The sequence below is a fragment of the Seriola aureovittata genome, chromosome 19, assembly GCF_021018895.1.
Source record: "Seriola aureovittata isolate HTS-2021-v1 ecotype China chromosome 19, ASM2101889v1, whole genome shotgun sequence".
Lineage (NCBI taxonomy): Eukaryota > Metazoa > Chordata > Actinopteri > Carangiformes > Carangidae > Seriola > Seriola aureovittata.
In genome coordinates this window covers 18,218,093-18,239,517 of record NC_079382.1, presented here as the reverse complement: position 1 = coordinate 18,239,517, position 21,425 = coordinate 18,218,093, and the positions used below count along the sequence as shown (strand labels likewise).

Here is a 21,425-nt window from a genome sequence, read left to right as displayed (position 1 = left end):
TGTCCTGTGTGTCGTGCAGAGAGAGGAGGGATTCGTCTCCGCCTCGGTCCTTCTTCTACAGGGTCCTTCGCGCTGCCTTCCCCCTCCACCTCCTCCTGCTGCTCCTCCTGCTGCTCCCCTGTCTGATTCCCATGTCAGAGAGCGACCCCAGCTGCACTGTGGCCAACAATTTTGCCCGGTCTTTCTACCCCATGTTACGTTACACCAACGGCCCCCCACCCACCTGATGATGGAAATTTTGCATATTTTGTTTGAGAACGCAGAGAAACACGTGCCACCTTTTTGTCACATGACCAAACTGTCAAACATAAGTTACCCCAAATTGTATTTTAATCTCTATTTTTAAAGATTTGAATTTAGAACATTGTATTTATTCCGGACCTGCCCGTTCGACTGCATTTCAATCAGAACAAACATCACATGAACAAAAATGTAGATATTCTAGTTTAATATTGCAAAGATCTTGAAACCGTCCAAGAAAATCAATCACTGCAGCCTCTTGTAGAACGCACCTGCAAACCACAACTCAAAAATAGAGTTCATCAGCAGATGTTCGTGCTCGCTCAGGTGTGATTGACTGTTGGAGGCGTGAAGCAGCGGCAGCAAAGACACGTACGTTTATCTTTCAGCTGCTGTACGATGCTCAGTGGTTAGAAGAAAAAGCCAGTAAATATATTGAGTCAGTTCATTGGAGAACAACAAAGAGGAAAGACCCAGTTGATTAAAAGCTTCAGTCGATGGATAATCAAGTCTAAACATCCCATGCAGGACACAGTGGCAGTAGAAGGCTGCATTAGTGGATTTTCACTGAACAAGCCGTCGCTTTGCTTCTTTCAGAGCTTCCTTTATTCAAAACAATGTACATACAAAAGACACATACACTGAGGTCAGTCCTCTGGTCTTTTACATGTTTATCATGACGATCATGGTCTGAACTGGACATTATTTTATCAACTGTTGACGTTTCATTTTGTCTCACGTTATCCTGCCGGTTACACTGAACTCTACAAAGAAAAATAATTTTTTTTAAATGAAAAAGACACTGGTTGAATTTGAATGTATTCTATAAAAGGCCAATAGTACAAAATTAAAGTTGTTTTTTATACACATACTTCTATATCCATATTTTTTTAGATGCTGTTTGTGAGCAGACATGTACATGCCTCCTGGTGCCATGTTAGATTTAGCAGGATGATGTTTATGTACAGATTGTAATAATATAATGCATATTTATAACAGCAAAAGGTGGATTTATGCTCCTGATTTTCTGGTAGTAAACACTGATTGTTTTAAATCCATTTTCTCAAAGCATTTTTTTCTCATTTTGCCTAAAATCCTAATGACAAACAAATGAACATCCAAATATAAACTTTGAAGAAAGGGCTTTGACAGAACATATAATATACTTTTAAAAGTTCAACACAAAACAAGAATTAAAACTACAAAAGAACCTTTTGTGACAAAAGAAAGATCGTAGCTCAGTTTTAAGGTGAAACAACCTTTTAAAGACTTAATCCAATGCTCAATTTCAAAATCAGATTTAGGATTTAACCTGTTACCAGACACAATTTTTTGTGTACAAGCCTGAAAATATTGTACCCAAAATAAAAAGGTTACCGTTCTTCACCCCTTTAGATTAGTCGTAACCCTGGTCTCCTCGACAGAAGACACTGAGGCACAAACGTAGAAGGAATGTATGTTTTCCTGCCTCTCCTTTTTATTTATTTCTTTTTAGGCCTGTAGTAGTACCTTTAGTGTGGAAAACACTTAAACGCCAAGCTCAGTATGTAACTAACTAATGTGCTAAAAACAGAAACATTCACTTGGAGGTAAGGTCACTTTTGAGGGGTTGAAGTTTGAAAGTGATCACTCAAATAACTGATGAAAGCTAGTAAGTGGACCTTGAGTCAAGTAACACCAAGTTTACATTTACACAGTTATTCTGAATTCATGCTTATGTCAGCTGCAACTAATGATTGTTTTCATTAGCGATTAAGATCAACAGTGTTTATAATTCGTCACAGAAAACAAATAAGACGCCTGACAATAAAGCCGGGACTCGACAGAGACAATGAAATCATCTGGTGTTAACAGGTGCAGTGCAGTGGAGTGCCCTCTAGTGGTCAACTAAAAGTGTGTTGTGACAAAACAGCTGGAGAAACAAACAGGCCCTCTATACAGTTTCAGTAAAGCAGGTTTCTGACTGAAAAACTGATTCAATATTCTGTGAGCTAATGTCAGTTTGTTAGCTACAGTAGCCAGACTAGCTTTGTTTTCCGATCTTACTATGGCCTCAGTAAAACATAACGCAGGAAGAATTTGTGGCAGGTTGGATGCACTGCATTGTAAAGGTTTACCTAATTAAGTGGCCAGGGCCTGAATATTAAAGAACTAGTTACCTCAGTAGAACCTGTTTAGCAATACACCCGTTATCTCTCTGTATATACATCACCCAAACCTAACCTTGAACCGTGTGCTGACTAACCCCGAGCTGGAAACTGTTCTCCTGTTCTGAAACGGAAAAGTCTGAGTTCATTCACTCTGAGTATGTTCAGTTTAACCCTTCGAGGGGAACTCCAGCACTTCTACGCATCAAAGTGTTCGTCTAGGAGTTGGGGAGTTCTGACTAATCCACTTGAGTAATATCTGACAGTCAATGGAAAAGATCTCTTCGCTGAGGTTACGTTAGTGAAGGTAAAGACAGAGAGAAAAGTTGTTCCACCTGCCAACGCACACGTTAAGTTTGGAGCTTTAAATGTCACAGTAAGTTAGAATTAAAGTGACCTCGGTTTCTGTAACCGAGTTATTCATTTTCACTTAACCTGCTTTCTGGAACAGACTCCTGAGGTCAATCGGAGGTTTCTAACAACTTTACGCATTTAACCGTAAAAAAACAATAATTCCTGTCTGTATCTGATGTTATTGTGTAGCTCTAGCTTTATTATCTCTGGTAATAACGGTAATAACGTCTCAAAGCTCTGCTGTCCTGAAACTTACCAGCTTGGCTCAGCACAAGAAGTGGCTCATTATCTGGTATAAAACTCATTACTAAGACCAACAGAATCATGGCAGCAACATGTGACTTGTGCTTTTAAGCAAGTCGTGGTGCTACTGGTCATATTATGACAATTGGGTCATCTTCTTGTTCCAGTCTGGCTTTTCAGTATGTGGTAGTAAGGCAACGAATCCTGTCTGTCTACTAAAGCTTCAACTGAAGATCAGAGGAAACAGTGCACAGTGTGTCAAAGCAGTGTTTTGTGCAAAGCAGTGAAAATTCATTGCATGTGAATTCTGACCGGGCTAATGGCGTTCGCGTTCACCTCCACCTCCTCTGCTGCCGGGAGTCCAGGTATTTGAGGGGCCGCCTCCAGAGCTGAAGCTCCAAGCAGAAACCTTCTGGTCTGCGGACTCCTGCTGGGGAGCCTGGTGAGGCAGACGGGAGCTGTGCATGATGTGGGCGTCCAACATCTCCAGCAACAAGTCGTACAAAGGCACCATGCTCTTCATTTTCATCCAGTGGAGGTGGTCCATGCCTTTGTTACTGCACAATTCAAAAAGGAAGGACAATAAGGCTTAAGTGGGGCTTTTTCTGGAGAACAGTGTGTCATCAGAAAATTCAACACATGATGACCATGAGCATCGCTTGTAAAAGTTTTATAACTGGGATGTCCTGGGTTCGTTTTTTACCTGATGTGGCGGATGTGCGAGAGCAGCATGAGCAGGTGTGCGAGGCGGGTGTACTGTTGGCGGAAGGTGAGGCCGGTTTTGGCGATGGCCAACACCAGAGCGTCAGTTACAGCGTCCAGAAGACAAAGCAACTTGGAGCGACTCTGCAGCTCCTTGCTGCCCTCGGAGGAGCTGAGACACATGTCTGCCAACACACAAACACACTTCAGCTCGTGGGTCATTTATACTTCACTGTTAATGACATTTCTAGTGTGACTCCAGTTTATCCTTCTCACACATTCACATGTTTTTCATTGGATTAACTTTAATTAACAGAACAGAAATATAAATTCTAAATGTTTCATAAATAATTCAGTAATAATAAAAAAGTGATTCAGATATGGTTTATTCATGAGGTGTTTCATTCACATCATGACTTGTGGTTCTCCACTACATGATGAGCTGCTTTAATAAAAAGTAATAGTATAAATCGCCCACCACTAACAGCAGTAGAGCTTTTATGGACCGACAGAATCTTTCAATACTAAATTTTGATACCTAAAAAGTAAATGAGTAAATCTGAAATTTGTACTGTAATTTACAGAAGCCCTGAGAGGGTCACTGTTTAACACATTCTAGGATGAAAAGTTAAACAGCTTTTACTTTTTTTGAATTCAACCTTTCACTTTTGAGATTTAGTTTTTTCATCTTGCGGATACATTAATGTTCAAACAGGGAAGATCTGATGCAAAAACATGACCCCTGTTCCACTCTGATGGTGGAGGCAATTAAAAGGAAACCATTAGTCAGAAATTTCTAACTCCCTGGTATAAATGCTCAGCAGAGAGGCTCTGACCTTGTTCATCATCAAACAGGCACTGCCTGTTACTCATTCAGCAGAACCAATGAGAGCTGAGACTCGACCTATACACCGTGTTCCCATTAGGGTTCTCACTGGTAAGTTATAGGTGGTTTCCTTGCCAACGCTGTGCAGACTCACACAGGAGGGATTACATGCTGTGATACCAATCAAACACTTGACTGTGGTTTCACATACTGGAGCATCTCCCTCCCTCCCTCCCTCCCTCCCTCTCTCTCTCACACACAAACAGTACATGACACATGGAGTGAGCACAAGCTGAACACAGGAGAATTAAGAGGGTATATGTACGCACTTGCATGAACGTGCATGCGCGCGCGCGCACACACACGCACGCGCGCGCACACACACGCACGCACGCACGCACGCACGCACGCACGCACGCACACACACACACACACACACACACACACACACACACACACACACACACACACACACACACACACACACACACACACACACACAAACAACACGCTCACTCACTGGAGTTCAGGAGGATCATGGCCTTGAGGCAGATGTACTCCTCCCTCTGCAGCTTGAGCTCTCTCACTCTGGACGTGGCAGCTATGAGCATATCAAAGATCTCCGTGAAGCCCTGGACACGGCTCGCTTCTTCTCTACCATACAAGGACACAAACATCAACAGCTGGTTATCATGAACAACTCATCATTTTTTTCACCTCAACAAATTGGGCAGAAATTAAAAGACGTTTTGCAAAACTGCTGCTCAATTTCAACTGCAACCAAGATCCGAAAGACGACAATGAAGCAGCACTATTTCCACAGTTGGCATCATTACGCAGGAAAGGAAATGAGTTCATGTTATCGACTGCTCTGAAACTGGAGGAGCACAGAAAGCACAAGACTCCGTTGGTGAGACATTACTCAAGTCCTGCACCTAAGTACAACTCTGAGCTTTCATTCAGGGTTCAGCATCTTGCCCAAGGACACCTGGACATGTGGAGTGGAGAAGCCAGGGATCGAACCACCTAGCTTTTGATTAGTGGACGTCCTGCTCCCAGGTGCATAATAAATGCTTTTGGTAGCAATTTATTTCACAGGTCCATGTTTTCCTGACAAGCTTCCTAGAGAGAACCGTGTAACTTCATGCTAATTATAAGGGGAAAATGACAGGGACTTCAATTAGTAGACTACAATCCAATTCATTCGAATTAATTGTAAGCTTAAATGGAATTTCCAGGATCTTCCAGACCCATAACGTAAAGAGTTCCTCTACTTTTACTTCTGATACTTAAAGTACAATCTGCTGATAATACTTCTGTACTGGACGATGTTTATAGTGTGGTATCACTACTACTTTTACTACAGTACATAATCTGAATTGTTTTTCCTGGAAGATTCCTCCTCGCAGAAGTCATGCCCTGCAGCGTGCATCGCATTATTACAAAGAGATGATGCGATGACAGGGGCGACCACAAAGGAAATGTCATCTTGCACAAGGAAACCTGAGAGAGCTCAGGACACTTTGTTCCAGCCTCTAAAGCAGTTCATCACTTTTTGTATCCGAATGTGAAAACATTACCAGCAAGATACAAATCAGATCGTGGCGGGGCTGAAACTGAGTGTGTGCTGGAAGGTGATGAGCACAACTGACACTGGATTTTTAAAGGCCAATACTGACATGGATATTGGAGGGTTTAATAACACATAATAATATATGGGTTGATATTCTGTTTTTACATTTTTACATAAACACACAATGTAAACAAGTTTGTTTGAGGATAATTTAAATAAGATTCTTAAAGAATTGAGAAGACTTGCCATTTAGCAGTTATAAATAAACTTAAACTCTGCAGCACAGACTGTGTCAGGGCAGCTCTGTACAACAATTTCCTGTTACTTATTGACCAGCAAGTATGTCATAGTCAAGCTAATGCCAGCTGATTTATGTATATATGATACAGATGTAAGTCTATATTGCAAGTCAACAGACCTAAAAGGTTTGTTGGAATTACAAAGGCTTGCATCAGGCTTGTTTACGGAGTGTATGAGCATGAGACAGGCTGGTTAGGAAAGTGTTCATAGTAAACACTGGGTGTGATAGGACTGGCTGAAGCAAATCATTTTCTATTTTAACCATAAAACAGTATTTTGTATTTGACATATTTTTGCTTCTTTTAAACGTGTAACAAGATTGACGGGGAATTAAAGTGGGGCTCTTTAAAGTGTAATTCTGGTTTATTACAACTTCGGGTCTTGTTTTTGTAAACTAGGCCTTCACTGTTATTGACAACACATTGTTCACTTATATCTGACAATATGGCGAACAGGAACAGAAGTTAGACAGGACAAGAAACCCGAGTTGACCCAGGTCGTACTAAACTTGAATTATCCATCAATCACATTAGTGGCATGATGTGAGAGGGTGGTACCTGCTCAGGCTGAAGTCGGGGGAGAAGATGAGTTTCCCTGGATGGTCGACCGACCTCCACATCAGTCCCATCATCAGCACCTCCAGCCAGCAGCACTCCAACAGGTGCACCTGGTCCATGAGACTGAGCTCCACAAACCCTGAGGAGGAGGACACGATGGTACATCACTGTGCGCTGCTGCTAATTCTGAGCACACTGAGAGTAATTAATATCACAGTAATATGTTCAGTTCAGTCTAATGAAATCCAAAAGGGCAATGAGTCTGCTGCATAAAGGTCATAATACAGAACAAGTAGTAAACAACAACAGCGACACAAAGACGCCATCAATCAGAATAATAGAGAAAGATCATTAAAAAAACAAAACCCTAAAATCTCAATGGTCTGACACGTCACACAGAGTCCTTCTTTTCACCGTCAGTGCCTTTAAATGTGAGCTCACACTTGATCCTGTGATTTACAAACCAGCAAGTCATGAAACAGCTATTGCTGAACATTAGAGCACGTCTCTGTATTTCCCTCAGGGCAGTTTGTAATCATCCAGGCGCCTTCGCCTGTTTCTGAAAGTGAGAATATCAACTGAATTATTTGTTGATTAATGAATCACTAACGATTCAGAAAATCAATTTATCATTTAAGTTAATTTATCATTTAAAATGTTGGTTCCATCATTTTAAATCGTAGGATTTGCCGATTGTCTCAGTATTACATCATTTTAAATGGATTATCTTTGGGTTTTGAACTTTTGGTCCAACAAAACAATCCAGCTAAAGAATTCTCCCTGGGCTGTGGTGAGTTTTAATTGGCAAATTTTCAAACTAAACAATCAACTAGATGAAAAATAGAAAGAATCCACTGATGATGATGTTTGTTGACCCCAGAACAAGGTTACAACTGCTAAACTGCTGACCTTTATTGTGAAAGGTACAGGTTAACATGTCCAGTGTTGTATTTCAAACTTCTCTTTCTTTACACTTCATAAAAGTGCTGTATGTGCTCATGTTATGTGAGTTTTTTCCATTAAAGGGAATTTCTTGGTTTAAATGACTAAATGGAAAAGTTTACAAACTGTGTGTTGCTTGACTTCCTCTTTTTGTCTGGACTTTTCCACTGACAGGTACAGTGCACATTTCATCAGATCACCTCAGTATCATTGCTTCAGATGTGACACTAAGATGCTTTAAACAAGAGTAGAGTGTAGTGACATTTCCACGTAAAGTTTTATATATATTTTCATGTGTATATCTAATAATTAGATAATACTGTGAGGTGGGGCTCGCAAGCAGAGGGCCTCACACAGGCGCAGCACGTATTTATGCCAGAGAGACCTTTTCAACGCTTTGCTTCTCTACAACTGCAGGAACGTTAAGCAGGTGATTTGCAATTAAACATCTAAAGTGCGGTACGGCGAGCTCTCTATGAGTCATAATGTTTGTCTGAGCCACGTCTGAAACTGTCGTTCTGAGACGCCGTCTGAACCAGTCCAACTGTCGACCAAACAGAGACGCACTCTAATTACAGTAAAGTCACAGCTCATCGTCCACCTCCAGTCTCATAACACCGCTTGTGAGTGTTGCAGGAGTGAGGCTGACGTACTAAATGAAGCAGAGACAATCGCCGCGTCTGGTCCGGACGAGGTCATTAACTCTGCTGCTCAGCAGACTGAGCCGCTCTGCAGGAACGCTCAAAGACAAAACAATATCCAGGTATGTCATTAAAACATTTCATTAAAAGAAAAATGGAAAGTAGTATGTATTTATTTAATCTATTTTTGAATGCACCGTAACTACTACATTGCATTACTTCATATAAAAAAAATGTAGAGGAAAACTCAATGGGTAATGTATGAAAAGGTATCGGAAAACAAATCATGAACACCCCGACACGCACCTGGAATCTTCTTGGCCCAGCTGATCATGTGAACCAGCTCCTTATCAGCCAGGTTGGTGAGCGACATCATGACGTTGGCCTCGGTCAGCGGTCTGCTCATGTCCATCATGAGGTAGATCTCCAGCGGCTCTGCCTCCATTATTCGCTCAATCAGCTGCCGTGAGGTCAGTGTGGGCCACTGCGGATTGCCCAACGAACCCTCCGCTGGTGCAGTTACAGCCTTTGGTCCGTTAGTTCTGCTCTGTGAGGACCAACGGGTCAGTCGCCTCGTCTTGGGGTTCCTGTAGCCTCCCTGCTCCTTTCGCATTCCTGAGACAAAAAAATCATCACACGTTTACTACTGGTACCAATGTAAAATTTGTGTAAAATTTGCTTACATTTTGATTTAAAATTATTCTAATATCATTTAATATCACACTTTCTACATCATTTAAAGATGTATGGGAAAATGAAAAGCCGGACTATTTAAATGAACTCATTTGGATAATTAATTAATTATTCTAACTGTTGCTCAATGCAGGGTTACGCCACTACATCTTGACAGTGGGACAGGAGACTTTTAAGTTCAAAACCGCAAAGAAAATCGTAAATCGGTAGATGTTTTGTGTAGCTGTGGTGAAACATCACATTATCACAAAACCACACCGACTGAAAATCAGAGCAGAGTGTCAGTGAAAGTTAAGTTGTCTGGTTGGGGGCAGGAAACCTCAGATGGGAGCAGGTGAAACTGACACAAATAAGAGAATAAAAGGACGCTAACCACACTTAGTCATGCCAACTTCGTAACACTTGCGAAGGCGACACGCCTGGCAGCTCTTCCGGCGGTTCTTGTCTATAGTGCATTGATTGGTTGCCGGGCAGATGTAGTCATTGTGTCCTGAAACAAAGAAGAAGAAGAATAAAGAAAGGCTAAAGCCCTGCATTGTGGACACACAGACTTGTAGATTGACAAACACTTAGCGCCGTCTCATTGAAACATAAGCACCTGCTAAAGGGCGCTAATCTCAAATTACAAGCTCGTCTCTCACTGTGCCGCTAACACTGGGCATGAAGGTTTCGGCAGCAAGTAAACAAACCACGGTTCACACTGTGGGATTCAGCTACAGTACATGTCAGGCAACTTTTTCAGCATTTGTTCTTCAATTGTGATTTAACAGGTGTAAAATCCCTGCAGAGTTCAGTGGGTATTTTCCTCTTACAGGAATGTGGATATGTGTTTAAGATTCAGGAACACTGTGTCCCGGGGGTCACAGCCATACTAACAGCTCTATAAGGACATACTTTGAACTTTGCACAAATTTTCACTGAAATCCATCCAACAGCTGACACAAAGATCACTGAAAACCACAAACATCAACCTTATTACGCTCGAGGAAAAGTCTAGGACTCCCAAAAGACACCGTAACTCAGGAACATAACCTGCTACAAACTTAAAGGTCCCATATTCTCCACCTTTCCTACACCTGTTTTATTTGAAGCTTTCATATCCATAAGAAGATATATTTGTGCCAAAAACCATCTCAATGTAGTTTTACATCTCCTCCTCTCTCAGGCTTCTCTCTGGAGCTCTAGTACGAACAGGTTGGGGAGCCAATCAGAAGAGAGGAGGCTCTGAGCCTCTCTGGTTTTAAGAGTCAGTTTCTAAATACAGGCTGTGTGTGTTTCTTTGATACTTTCACAGTATTAATATAGAACCTAGACCTGCTTTAGAATCAAAGAAGAAACGGAAATCTCCCTTTATACAATATGGGACCTTTAAAGGAATGACTTCTGACAGTCCCAACAAACACTGAAAATCACCAACCTGGAACTTGCATGTTTTTGTGTCTCACCTTGGATGCTTCTCTTGAAGAAGGCCTTACAGCCCTCACACGACCAGACTCCATAGTGGTAGCCCGAGGCATAGTCGTGGCACACAGCACAGTAGTGGAGGTCCGACTTCCCGCTCAACGACACCACACCGTCCTCGCTCTCTTGGGAACGCCTCCTCACACTCATACAGATAAGGAGACAGAGACATGTGGAATAAACAATCTGCCACCAAGGTACAGAAAGCAGTTTGTGCAGCAAATTCCATCTTAATGAATTGGGACCACGAGTATTATAACTACAGATTATTTTGTTTTTTTGCAGCATTTGCTAAAGAGGTTCACACTGAGAAGAAGAGAAAAATGATTGTATGTACATAATGAACCACAATTCCATCTTATTTCTTATTACTGACATGAAATATGAAGTTATGATGAGGCAAAATGGTGATTTTTCATTTTGAATGGCCATGGTTATATTTGACTAGTAAGACAGAATTAGGCTTTTAAAAATGCAACTGTGAATAATGACTAAGGCTGGAATGAGTAGGGATTAGTCAATTGACAGATGTATGTCAACAAATTTGATAATCAATTAATCATTTATGATACAAAAATGTCAAACGTTTGCTGTTTCCTCCTCGTCAAATGTAAGATTTGCTGCTTTTCTCAGATTCACATCTTTGTAAAGATTTTTTTGGTCGCCTCTGACGCTGGGAAATAATGATACACACTTTTCACTATTTTCCAATATTTTTTAAACTAAACAATTATTCAATAATCTTTTTTTTCATTAATTTCTTTTTTTTTTTTTATTAAATTAATAATTTGTTAACTGGTTTATCAACAAACAAAAACAAAACTGCAGCACCACCACACAGCCTGCAAACAAACAGACAGCTCAACAAAGAGACAAATAAACAGACAGCCATGCAACACTCCACCAAAGACTGTTATAATAATTCATATCTTTTGCCCAATTTATTTATTGACTTTATTTTAATGGCGCCTACATGTTTCTTTACACTGCTCTCATACACACACTCACACCTAAACATGACTTTCTGCTCTTCCCCACAAAAACTAATGCTTTGTCTGATGTACTGACAGTCTCACTTCTTGCACCGTATGTCTGTCATGTGTTAAATAACCTGCTTTGTCTCAATAAATTACAAAAAATAAACAAATATCCCAAGAAACCAGTTTGGGTGGTTGTTAAAACAGTATCAGAGTCAAGAGTAAGAGTAAGGCACCATCCTACCTGGTTGTTAACACTCTGTCCCGTGGCGTCTGCTCCACCCACACGCTCTCGATTGGCTGGCCGCGCTGGGGTTGGACCTGGGAGCTCTGCAGGGGTATGGGTGGCCCCATGTGGTCACGGCTGGACCAGAATAAGGAGGGGCTTAGTGACTCATGGACAGAGGGACAGTCTGAAATGCTGGGACTGGCATAACTGAAGGTGGTTGGACTGTAGAAAGGTATGGTAGTGAAGTCGTGCCCGAGGTCGGTGTAAGGGTAGGGGATGCAGATGGGCTGACTCGACAGGCCGGGAGAGGAGGAGCCGAAGATCGGGGAGAGGATGCGACTGGAGTCCACCTCCTGGAGCTGCAGGAGGGGCTGGTCCTTCTCTGTAGACGCGGCAGCCATCGCAACTAAAGACAAGCTCAGTATCACTAGATTTACTACATCATCAGCAAAGAACATGGGACCAAGGACGGAGTCATCTTTTTTCTGCTGGTATGAAGGTCACTGTGGTAATGTCATTATCTACAAGTGCTTGATTGTTGCAGCTCACATGGTGAATTCTCAGACTGATGAATGAGTCTCACCAAACATGTTCTGTACTTTGTTATGAGTCTCCTCAATGGGACTGGGACAGATCACATGATCAACATGAAGTTGATCCCGACTCAAAAGTAGAGATTGAGTTAGGTGGTTAACACCGGAAAGGAGTCTGTCTAAGCCGCAGCAGGGAAGGAGTTCAGTACCATTCCCAGTCCGGCACATGGACCCAGTCAGAGACCTGTGGCAGGCCTTGGCAGGTGGAAGAGACAGAACACTAATTAAAGCATCGAAATACTGAGCGTGAACTGCAAAGTAGTATTTTGACATTACATTAAGTTTGTTCTGGAACTAGGAGCTGCATTCATACACTCTTTCTCTTTTAGAGGCAATATTTCAGGTACAAACACTTCTCGTTTGTTCTCATCTTTGTACTTCTCATAACATCACCGACATCGGAAACTCTAGGAAAAGCTTTACCCTTAAGTTAAGAATATGTTTATCACAAATCTCAGGTTATATTTCAGACAATTCTCCTGTGGCTTGGACAAAATGTAAGACATAATGTATTTCACTAAAGTGAGGGCTCTATAAACGACTGTGAAAATTGTGACAACAAAGCCTGGTCATAAATTAATTTTACAAAAATGCTGAAAACCCTAAAGAGGAAGTAGATGAAAGCGTAACCTCTTAAATAATCAAAATTGGATTTTGTTTGTGTTGCTTTTCAATTTACTATGTATTAATAAGAGTTTGTAGTATAGACTTTTTTTTTTTTTTTTTTAAACGTATGTCAAAAAAGTTCTACTCCAGACCAACAATACTAAGCAAAAAAACTGAAATTAATCTTTCATATGTTTTTTAAATATACAGTGACTGGTTAAAAAAAGAAAACAGTATCACAGAATGAACATTCATGATTTGGATTAAAACTGATTGTGGCAATAATTTGAACACACAAGTCTAACACTGTGTGTGTGTGTGTGTGTGTGTGTGTGTGTGTGTGTGTGTGTGTGTGTGTGTGTGTGTGTGTGTGTGTGTGTGTGTGTGTTAGAGCTGCTGAAAGTCAAAATCTAGGCTTCAAGTGGGATTCAAATATTTACCACTACAAGGTGGAATTTCCCCTTTTTTTTTCTTCTTTTTTTTTTTATTTATAGAGGCACGCTGTGTCTGAACAATGAGCGGAGATGGGAAATACTGTAGGATTTACACTGTATTGGAGAGAGAGACAGCTGGTAGATCAACAAATGCCACAAACACTGAGACATGCACACACCCCAGAGCTGTCCAAGAACTTGTCCAACAGAATGAATAATTCCTGGGTGGCAGGAGTGTGTCCTCAGTCACAGTCGTACACAGTCTCTCAATCTTTCTGGCATAAAGACCACTTCTGGAAGTCATTACTCACTCAGAAGGAAAAGCAAGGATCATTAATCGTGCTAAAAAGCTGAGGAAAGTTTTGGTTTGGCCGGCCGACAAAACTCAATAATCCATAGGAGTAGCTAGGGTCTTGTGCTGTATAAGCCTAAAATAGGACTTTAGAAGACTGGCAGTAATTAAATTCACAAGGCTGCAATTAGAACTGGTGATCATTATGAAAAGTGCTAGAGTCAATTTCCGTTTTATAAGATATTAAGTTAAAGCATGACTGGAAAAATCACTCCTGTAGCTGCGAAAACACTGAGGGGAAATTTAGCCATTTAACATCCTAAACATGACTTTTTTTATGATTATATGACTAGTCACAGTTATGACTTTAAACATCACATTTTTCCCTCTAAAATATTCTGCAGCCGTTATTTATTGTTGTACATAACCCTGATTTCTTTTTCTGACACACGCTGAGAATAAAGACTAGTGGCCATTTAGATTAAAAAAATGAAAAGTACTTTGTCCTTAGTTGACTGAGGAAAAGAAAGTGATGTTAGATGAAGTGCATGGAGACAGAAACATCCACAATCTGTGACAAATCCACGGAGAATTATCCTCAGACGCTCTGTGGAGCAAAAAAAAGGGAGGATGAAGATTGGATTCAAATTCATCAGGTGGATGAATGAATGCTAATGTTGCTCCATATCTGCTGGAGCAGCTGTCTGAGCTAACCAGTCCACCTTATCGACTGGAAAACATGAAAATGTGCCAGTGTTGTGTTTACAGCTTATGGTGCTGCACCCAAGTGGCCAAAAACACCAGTTAACGCTGTAAATTTCTAGTAGAAAGTCTTTCCACTGGCAGCCATGCAGCATGTGTGCAGTGTAATAATGACAGCAGGATTTCACAAACACATCTAAAACTACTGTAACTGAGCCTTCCACTGTTATTAATGATGACTAGTGCCTCGGTGATGTTTCAGGCCTACAAATCCTGAACAGTGTAGGTGGTACTTTACTCTCAGCTGTTACCACAGGGCAACGGTTTCAGAATATTTGTTCTTTTTTAACAGCATTTCCTTTAACAAACAATCCATATTTGTCTGACAACGCTGCGTTGGCAGTGGGAGGATGGCTGCACCTCTCATCTATGGAGTTTATTAATCTTTCCCTGGCATCTGCGCTGATAAAACGCCTGGTAAATCAAAGAGTCTTTGCTACTCTCTGTTTGACGTTTAATTACGCTGCTCGCCAGCTCATCTGTTTCAGCTTAAATCATGGTGAATGATGGATGATAAGAAGTAATACACCGGGTAACAGAAACTGCATTTGCAACATATGCAGCCCTGCTAGCAATAATAAAAAGATACGCAATATCAGGAATTCAAATTTGATTACACTTAAGATATCTATCTATGTATCTATCTATCAGGATATTGTATATAATTTACATGTTATATGCAGCAGAAAGCATAAAGGATTGTGCAGCAAAGAGCGCTGTCTTCTTCAAATAGTTTAATTTCACCAAGTTTTCAATGACCTTGTGTCTGTAGCCAATGAATGAGCTGACTCCTAAAACAGATAAGTCACTTTAAGAAAAGAGATTGTAGTAAGATTTGTTTCTTCAGTTACCATTTTGCAGTAAAAAGCAGATGTGAGTTTGTGTTTCCTTTGAAGCTTTGACCTTGCCATTAAACCTCCTAACTGTCACACTCTTCAGGAGCTGGCAGCTCATTGTGGGAGAAAACCTCCCAGATCCTCCACAAGTCTGCTCATCCTGTCGCCACTCATACTATCTCACACGGACAAAACAAACCCAGATAGAAACACAAGTTGTTTTTTTTAAAGAATAAGAGTTTCAAATGCCAAAGGTCCAGTTCAAAAAGACAACAACACTTCGGAAATGTTACTCGAGGACCCCAATGTCCAGTTCCATTACTGCTTTACAGAGCTATCACACAAGTTCGACCATTATGTTCAATGACTGAGCAGCTGCACAAGCCATAGCACCAAGATCTAGGCTGTGCAGCAGAAAAAAGAAATCAATTAAATTGAACCTTTTTGCCAAATACACAGACTTCCATATCAAGTGTATGACTGTAGTCATGAGGGAAGCAGCAGTTATATATCAGCAGTAATTTTACTGTTGAAAATAACATTGGACAATTTGCATTTTTATAGAACAACTCTGATTTCACGAGTAATATTTCAGTGTTTTCTACAGCATCCCACTTAGCTTTTTTATGATTATATGCTGCTCTTCAAAGACAGAGAACATGTAGCAACTAAAGAAAGGGGTATTGAGAAAGAGGGTTTGAATTTTTGAAGGCTCTTATTCACCCTTTTAAACAGATACATGAGTTGTAAAACCTTAATTTTATGCCTTTTTATGGTGATTATAATAATCACAGATGTCCTTTAGACACTGCACCCCATTTATCTTTAATTAAATATCTTTAAATGTGATTCAAGGGTAGTTTAACCACATCAACTCACATGACTTCCACTGAAGTCAGAGGCTGAGGCAGCAGTTAGCAGTTAGAGGCAGTGCTATATGCTAAGCTAGGCTAGCTAGCCTTTAGCCTACCACGTGCTACTTGTTTTCTCCATTATGATTGGATTTAGCTATGACCTTATTCATGTATAACAAACTTAATTCAGACAGCATTTAATTAGATTTTTCAATTGCAGGAAACAGGAAAAAGTGGGTAAATTAGCTTTAGCTAAGACACACCAGCTAGCAGTAACAAGCCTGAGTGGAGTAACAGCAGTTTGGATTTTACCTGTTATATTTACATGCTGTTCTTTCCCCCAAAATTATAATATGTACTCTACAGACTGATGTTAAAAAATTTGGTTTTGGCATTATTCACACGGCTCACAAACATCCATGCACTATACACTTTTGCACACTCATGCACACAAACCCTTCCCCGCAAATCCCCTAAATTACACACAAAGCCAAATAAAGCAAAAAAATGAAGTGACAGAAATGTTCCCGGCCATTAGCCAGAACTGCATGCTTTGCACAAAAGCTCAAGGCCGTGTCGTTTTCCCGTCCTAAATTCTCACTGCCTCCCTAAAATCAGGCGGAAACAGATATGAAACCCTCTCCGCAGAGAAGACGCCGTACCTTTCTAAATACAGCAAGGGAGTATGAGTGGGAATGTGGGTTCTGGTTAGTGCCAGAGAATGTGAAAAATGTCATTGAATTGTTTGCCCTGCTGTGGAAAAAAAAAAAAAAAAAGTACAGACAATTTTACACAGAAAGAAGTTCTGCTTTAGATTTTCTTTCAGTTTCTTTTCAACGGCAAATTAAATTCTGCACTCGACAAAAATTGAAGTGTTACTAAACCTCAACTATATTCAACAGATTCACCGCAACATGCAGCCATGCAATGAATCCTTCCTTTGTGAAGCTGCAGTTTTCTTGTGTGTGTTTTTTTAAGTACACTGGGACTGAGCGGTTAATTCATCTCATTTTAGAGACTGTAGTTGCTTGAAAGGTATTTCTAACCCAAATTCCCATACATGAGCTGAGGTACTGGCACGAGTTATTTTTACCTCTCTGACACATTCACGATGTCGACAAAAATTAACCTAATACAACATGCCAAAACACAATTGTAAGCTTATTCAACCTATAATCAATAGAATTCATAATAATTCATAATAGTGGGAGTGTGTGATTTACCTTTTTATTTTTAAAAAATGAAAATGTCTGTAGTTGTTGTCCATAAGTATCACAGCCAGGTCTACACTGTAAAAAAAAAAAAAAAAAAAAAATCCTAATTTTACAGAAAATAACTCTAAATAACTTTACAGTAATTCCCTGTTTTTAAAATTCTGTTCAAGTCTGTAAAATTACAGAAATTATCTGTGAATTAAAAGCCAAACTCTAATTTTAAGCATCATGCCAATTATAATGAATTAAATTTATTTCCCATTTTTGTAAAGAAAAATTACTGATTAAATTACTGACAAATCATATTTTCCTATTGTTGCTATGTTACCACGCTGAAAAAAATTGTTATTGGCTGTCTCATCCTGAGCATTTGAGCAGGATTGGTTGATCTGACTGTCATCAAGGCAACTGGCCAATGACAACTGTGCGCGCCTCTCACCGGTCAAATTTGAAAATAAGTATTGAGAGGAAGTGCTGCTGCTGGGTGTCAGCACTCCGCACTGCTACTGTTGTCTCTTAACTGGATTATTTTATATCTGCCAAATTCTTATTTTGAGCGAATTTGATTTGTTGGGTGTTAACGGAGAAGTGGAATATGGACAAATAGGAAAGGTCGGACGGAATCTGGTCACCTAAGAGAAGTTAAGTGAATTTATATCCTGCAAAATATTAATTATTTTAGGTGTATAGATACTAAAAGTCATCTCACTACACTTTGAAAATGCTCCAGGCACATGGAGATTTCCAACTCGTGACCTGCTGGGATTGTAAACCAACAGCATGTCTGAGATGTACTGTGAAGCCAGACAAGCAGGTGCAGGATATTCACAGATCAGCCGTCTCTGTTGCTGTTTTCTCCCTGTTGCTGAATGTTGAATGAAGTTTTCTGTCATGTAATGGTTAATTTTTTCCAAGCAGCTGACTAGAGAGTGTACGAGCCCCATCTCTCACCTGGCGTAAAGCACAACTCAAGCATGTTTGCTAGCTTCGGACTGAAGCAGTTGTCATGTTCCCATCCAGTGCACACATTGTTCAAATAGCCAGTTGTTTAAATTGAACAACAAAAACCTGGTTTTAAGTAAATGGCACAATATTTCGCCATTATTTTAAGGGCACATTGTCAATACGCGCCTACATAGGTGGGTGCACAGCGTGCCTGTTTAGAACAAACAGAGTTCTGAAAATGAGCTTCAGATCTTTGATGTTTAGTCCGAACATTAGAATGCAGTAAAAAAAATAATGAAATCATACTTTTTAAGGACTTTACAGTGAATCTTAATGTCTCCTGTTATTTCTTTTTCCCCCCAGATGCACCAAGGATCCAGCTGATTACTGGCAGTTTGAAGGTGGATTTTTCTTCATCTGCTTCATTGCACCGTCACATCTGGTAAAGATTCATTGACCTTTGTGGTATGTTTTGATTTTACTTATTAATACACTGTATAGTTGGGATTCTGACATAAAAGATAGTATAACGTTTGTCCACATATGTTGTCAGAACTATATGGAGAATTTAAAATACAAGCTAAAAAACAACAGACCACAGCCCCCCTCTTTCAGAGGTGACATCCTGAATTCATTATAGTAACCAGGCAAGATAGACCAATGGAGAAATGCCAGTTTTGGTTTTGCAAATCATCCCGGGGCTCTGAAGAACTGTTTGTGAATAATTGGTTGATATTGTAAATTTACATCTGAATATATTAAATAAAAGTGTTGTGTCAATAGTGGTGTGTATGTTATTTCTAATTAAGTTTCCAACCCCACTTATGTTGAAAGACTACATACAGAGACTTAATTTAATTTGCATTTCTTCAGTATATTATTATATTTTATGAGAAATGTAAGAGAATTGATCTGAAGCTGAATCATTAAATATTGTATTTAGATTGTGCTTCTACAGGTTTTTAACATGTCTTGACACTTAAACATGAAATGTTAAAACAAATACTGCAAGTTGAAGTTTGAGACGATTTTAATCTGTTTTACACAGTATTTTTTACTTTGTCTTCCAAAACAAAGGGTTTAGTTTGCAATATTAAGAATGTGTTAATATTTCATTGAATGACACTTTAATTATTAGGAAAAAGTTTCTCTGCAGAAACTGTATTGGCATCACTTAATTGATGGTGTTTGATTGTAATAATTTAGGAGAAATCTGTAAAATAACAGATTTTCACTGCAGAAATATTCATGAAACTTTCCATAAATTAATTGTTTTTAATTTTACGGTTTTTGTTTGGCAGCCGCTGCTGCCAGTCATTTGACCGGTTTGTTTTTTTGTTTGTTTTTTTTACAGTGTATGTGACGAACACCGACTGTGACAAGTGATCCTGAGGAGACGCACCGTCACACACACACACACACACACACACGATGACAGTCAGCGCCAAAACTCAACTATCTTGAAGGTGACAACTGTGAATGTAAAATCCTCTCTTTGCACATTTAAAGGAAAGATTATGTGTGAAGACAGGTGTAATGCATTTTAAAGTAGGATACATGTTTTTAATCTTGCCCACTTCTTAATGACGGCAATGAAATCTTTCATTTCATGAATAAATAAATTCTGAGAGGATTAAGTCAGGTCGTCTCTCAACCTGGCTCAACTTCTGCAAATGACAAAGTTGACAAAGAAACAGCAAGATCTCCCTAAATCAACGCAGAGGTTTTATTAACACTGGTATAATAACTTCCCTTCATTTCCTAATCTTCAGCACCACACAAACTCTGCAGTTTATACTTAGAGAGAAAACAACCTTTAAACAACTGACAAAAAGCATGAAAATGACTAAACTGCAATGTTAAAAATATATGTCTTGTCTGTTGTGAAATGACAGAAATGATGCCACTTAAATCAGTTATGTGAATAGTCAAAGCCTGAGCAGCGACAGGTAGTTCCGTATCATCAGATGCACAGGTCACACAAGGAGCAGAGGAAATTCTTCCTGTGAGCTTGTCTGTGTAGCAGCTGGCTGATAACAGCTGCTTGTTTACAGTGTTAAGTGCTTTTTGAAGTGAGCTAATATTCACATCAGACTTGTTTAAAATTTAAACGCCAGATTCTCAAACCACATTATGAACCCGACACAGAATAGAGACATGAGATCCCATACTGGTCCCGATGATCCATGTACGGTAAAGATCTAGTATAGATCTACTGTGCAGATGTTGTTTAAGGAAACAAACATTAACTTTTCAGTCATATTCCCCATGATCCTCTGTCTCTTTGCAGGAATCATTTTTCAAGAAGCTGTTAAAAAAGGCTGATTAAGTCCAGTTGCCATCTAGAAATGATCACCTCAAAACAATAAACTCTCGGTCCGGGTAAAGATTTCTCACTAGAGTTTAATCTGACACCTGTTAACCAGCCTCAACACAAGACGCAAGCCGGATCTGATTCCTGACACATGCACTTACAGGCCTTCTACTTGTTGCTTCAATATTTGACCTGCAGCCGTGGAGTCAGTGGGTCAGGGGGGGACTTAAACCGAGTGTCCACGCCGCCTTCTTTACTACAAGCACGAATATATGTTGGAGATGTTCTTACCAGAGACAAAGTTGTCAGTCTGACAGTGACGGTTCCCGCCGCGGTGTCGTGTGGGGAAAGTGCAGGGGTGTGAGCTGCAGAGAGGCCGAGCACCGAGTAACTTCACCCCACTGTCTGTCTGCATTGATATAAGTCACGGCTACTGCCGCTGCTCTCAGCCCTGGAGGCAAACGACCAGCGGGGTCTAGGGAAATGATGTCAAGACAGACACAATAAGGTGCGTAAAATCCTTCAAAATAAAATCCTTCCTCGTGAACTGGGTTTTTCCAAACTAAACATTATGAATAAAAATAGACTGAAACGTATTTTTCTTGTCTTGTGATCAATTTAGTTAATAAATAAAGTAATCATATAGGGGCCAAATAGACTAAGACTGTATAGTGTGCAAGAAGATAAGAT

General features: G+C 40.0%; 2 protein-coding genes across 2 annotated transcripts in view; one reads left to right on the top strand and one right to left on the bottom strand.

The window, feature by feature from the left end:
• Positions 1-1,294, top strand: part of LOC130160764 (nesprin-2-like) — an 82,531-nt gene extending 81,237 nt beyond the window's left edge. The window contains exon 111 of the mRNA XM_056363465.1: positions 20-1,294. Within this exon, the coding sequence (XP_056219440.1) occupies positions 20-227 (208 nt within the window). The 3' untranslated portion in view covers positions 228-1,294. The remainder of the gene's footprint in view (positions 1-19) is intronic.
• On the bottom strand, positions 824-21,185 carry esr2a (estrogen receptor 2a). The gene is made up of 9 exons (XM_056363346.1): positions 21,027-21,185; positions 11,901-12,291; positions 10,664-10,824; positions 9,592-9,708; positions 8,832-9,140; positions 6,943-7,081; positions 5,033-5,166; positions 3,688-3,871; positions 824-3,541 (listed from the first exon to the last, which is right to left on the bottom strand). Exons 1-9 carry the CDS (start codon positions 21,148-21,150, stop codon positions 3,301-3,303), a joined length of 1,800 nt encoding a protein of 599 aa, XP_056219321.1. The 5' UTR covers positions 21,151-21,185; the 3' UTR covers positions 824-3,300.
• Positions 21,186-21,425: the final 240 nt, after the last annotated feature.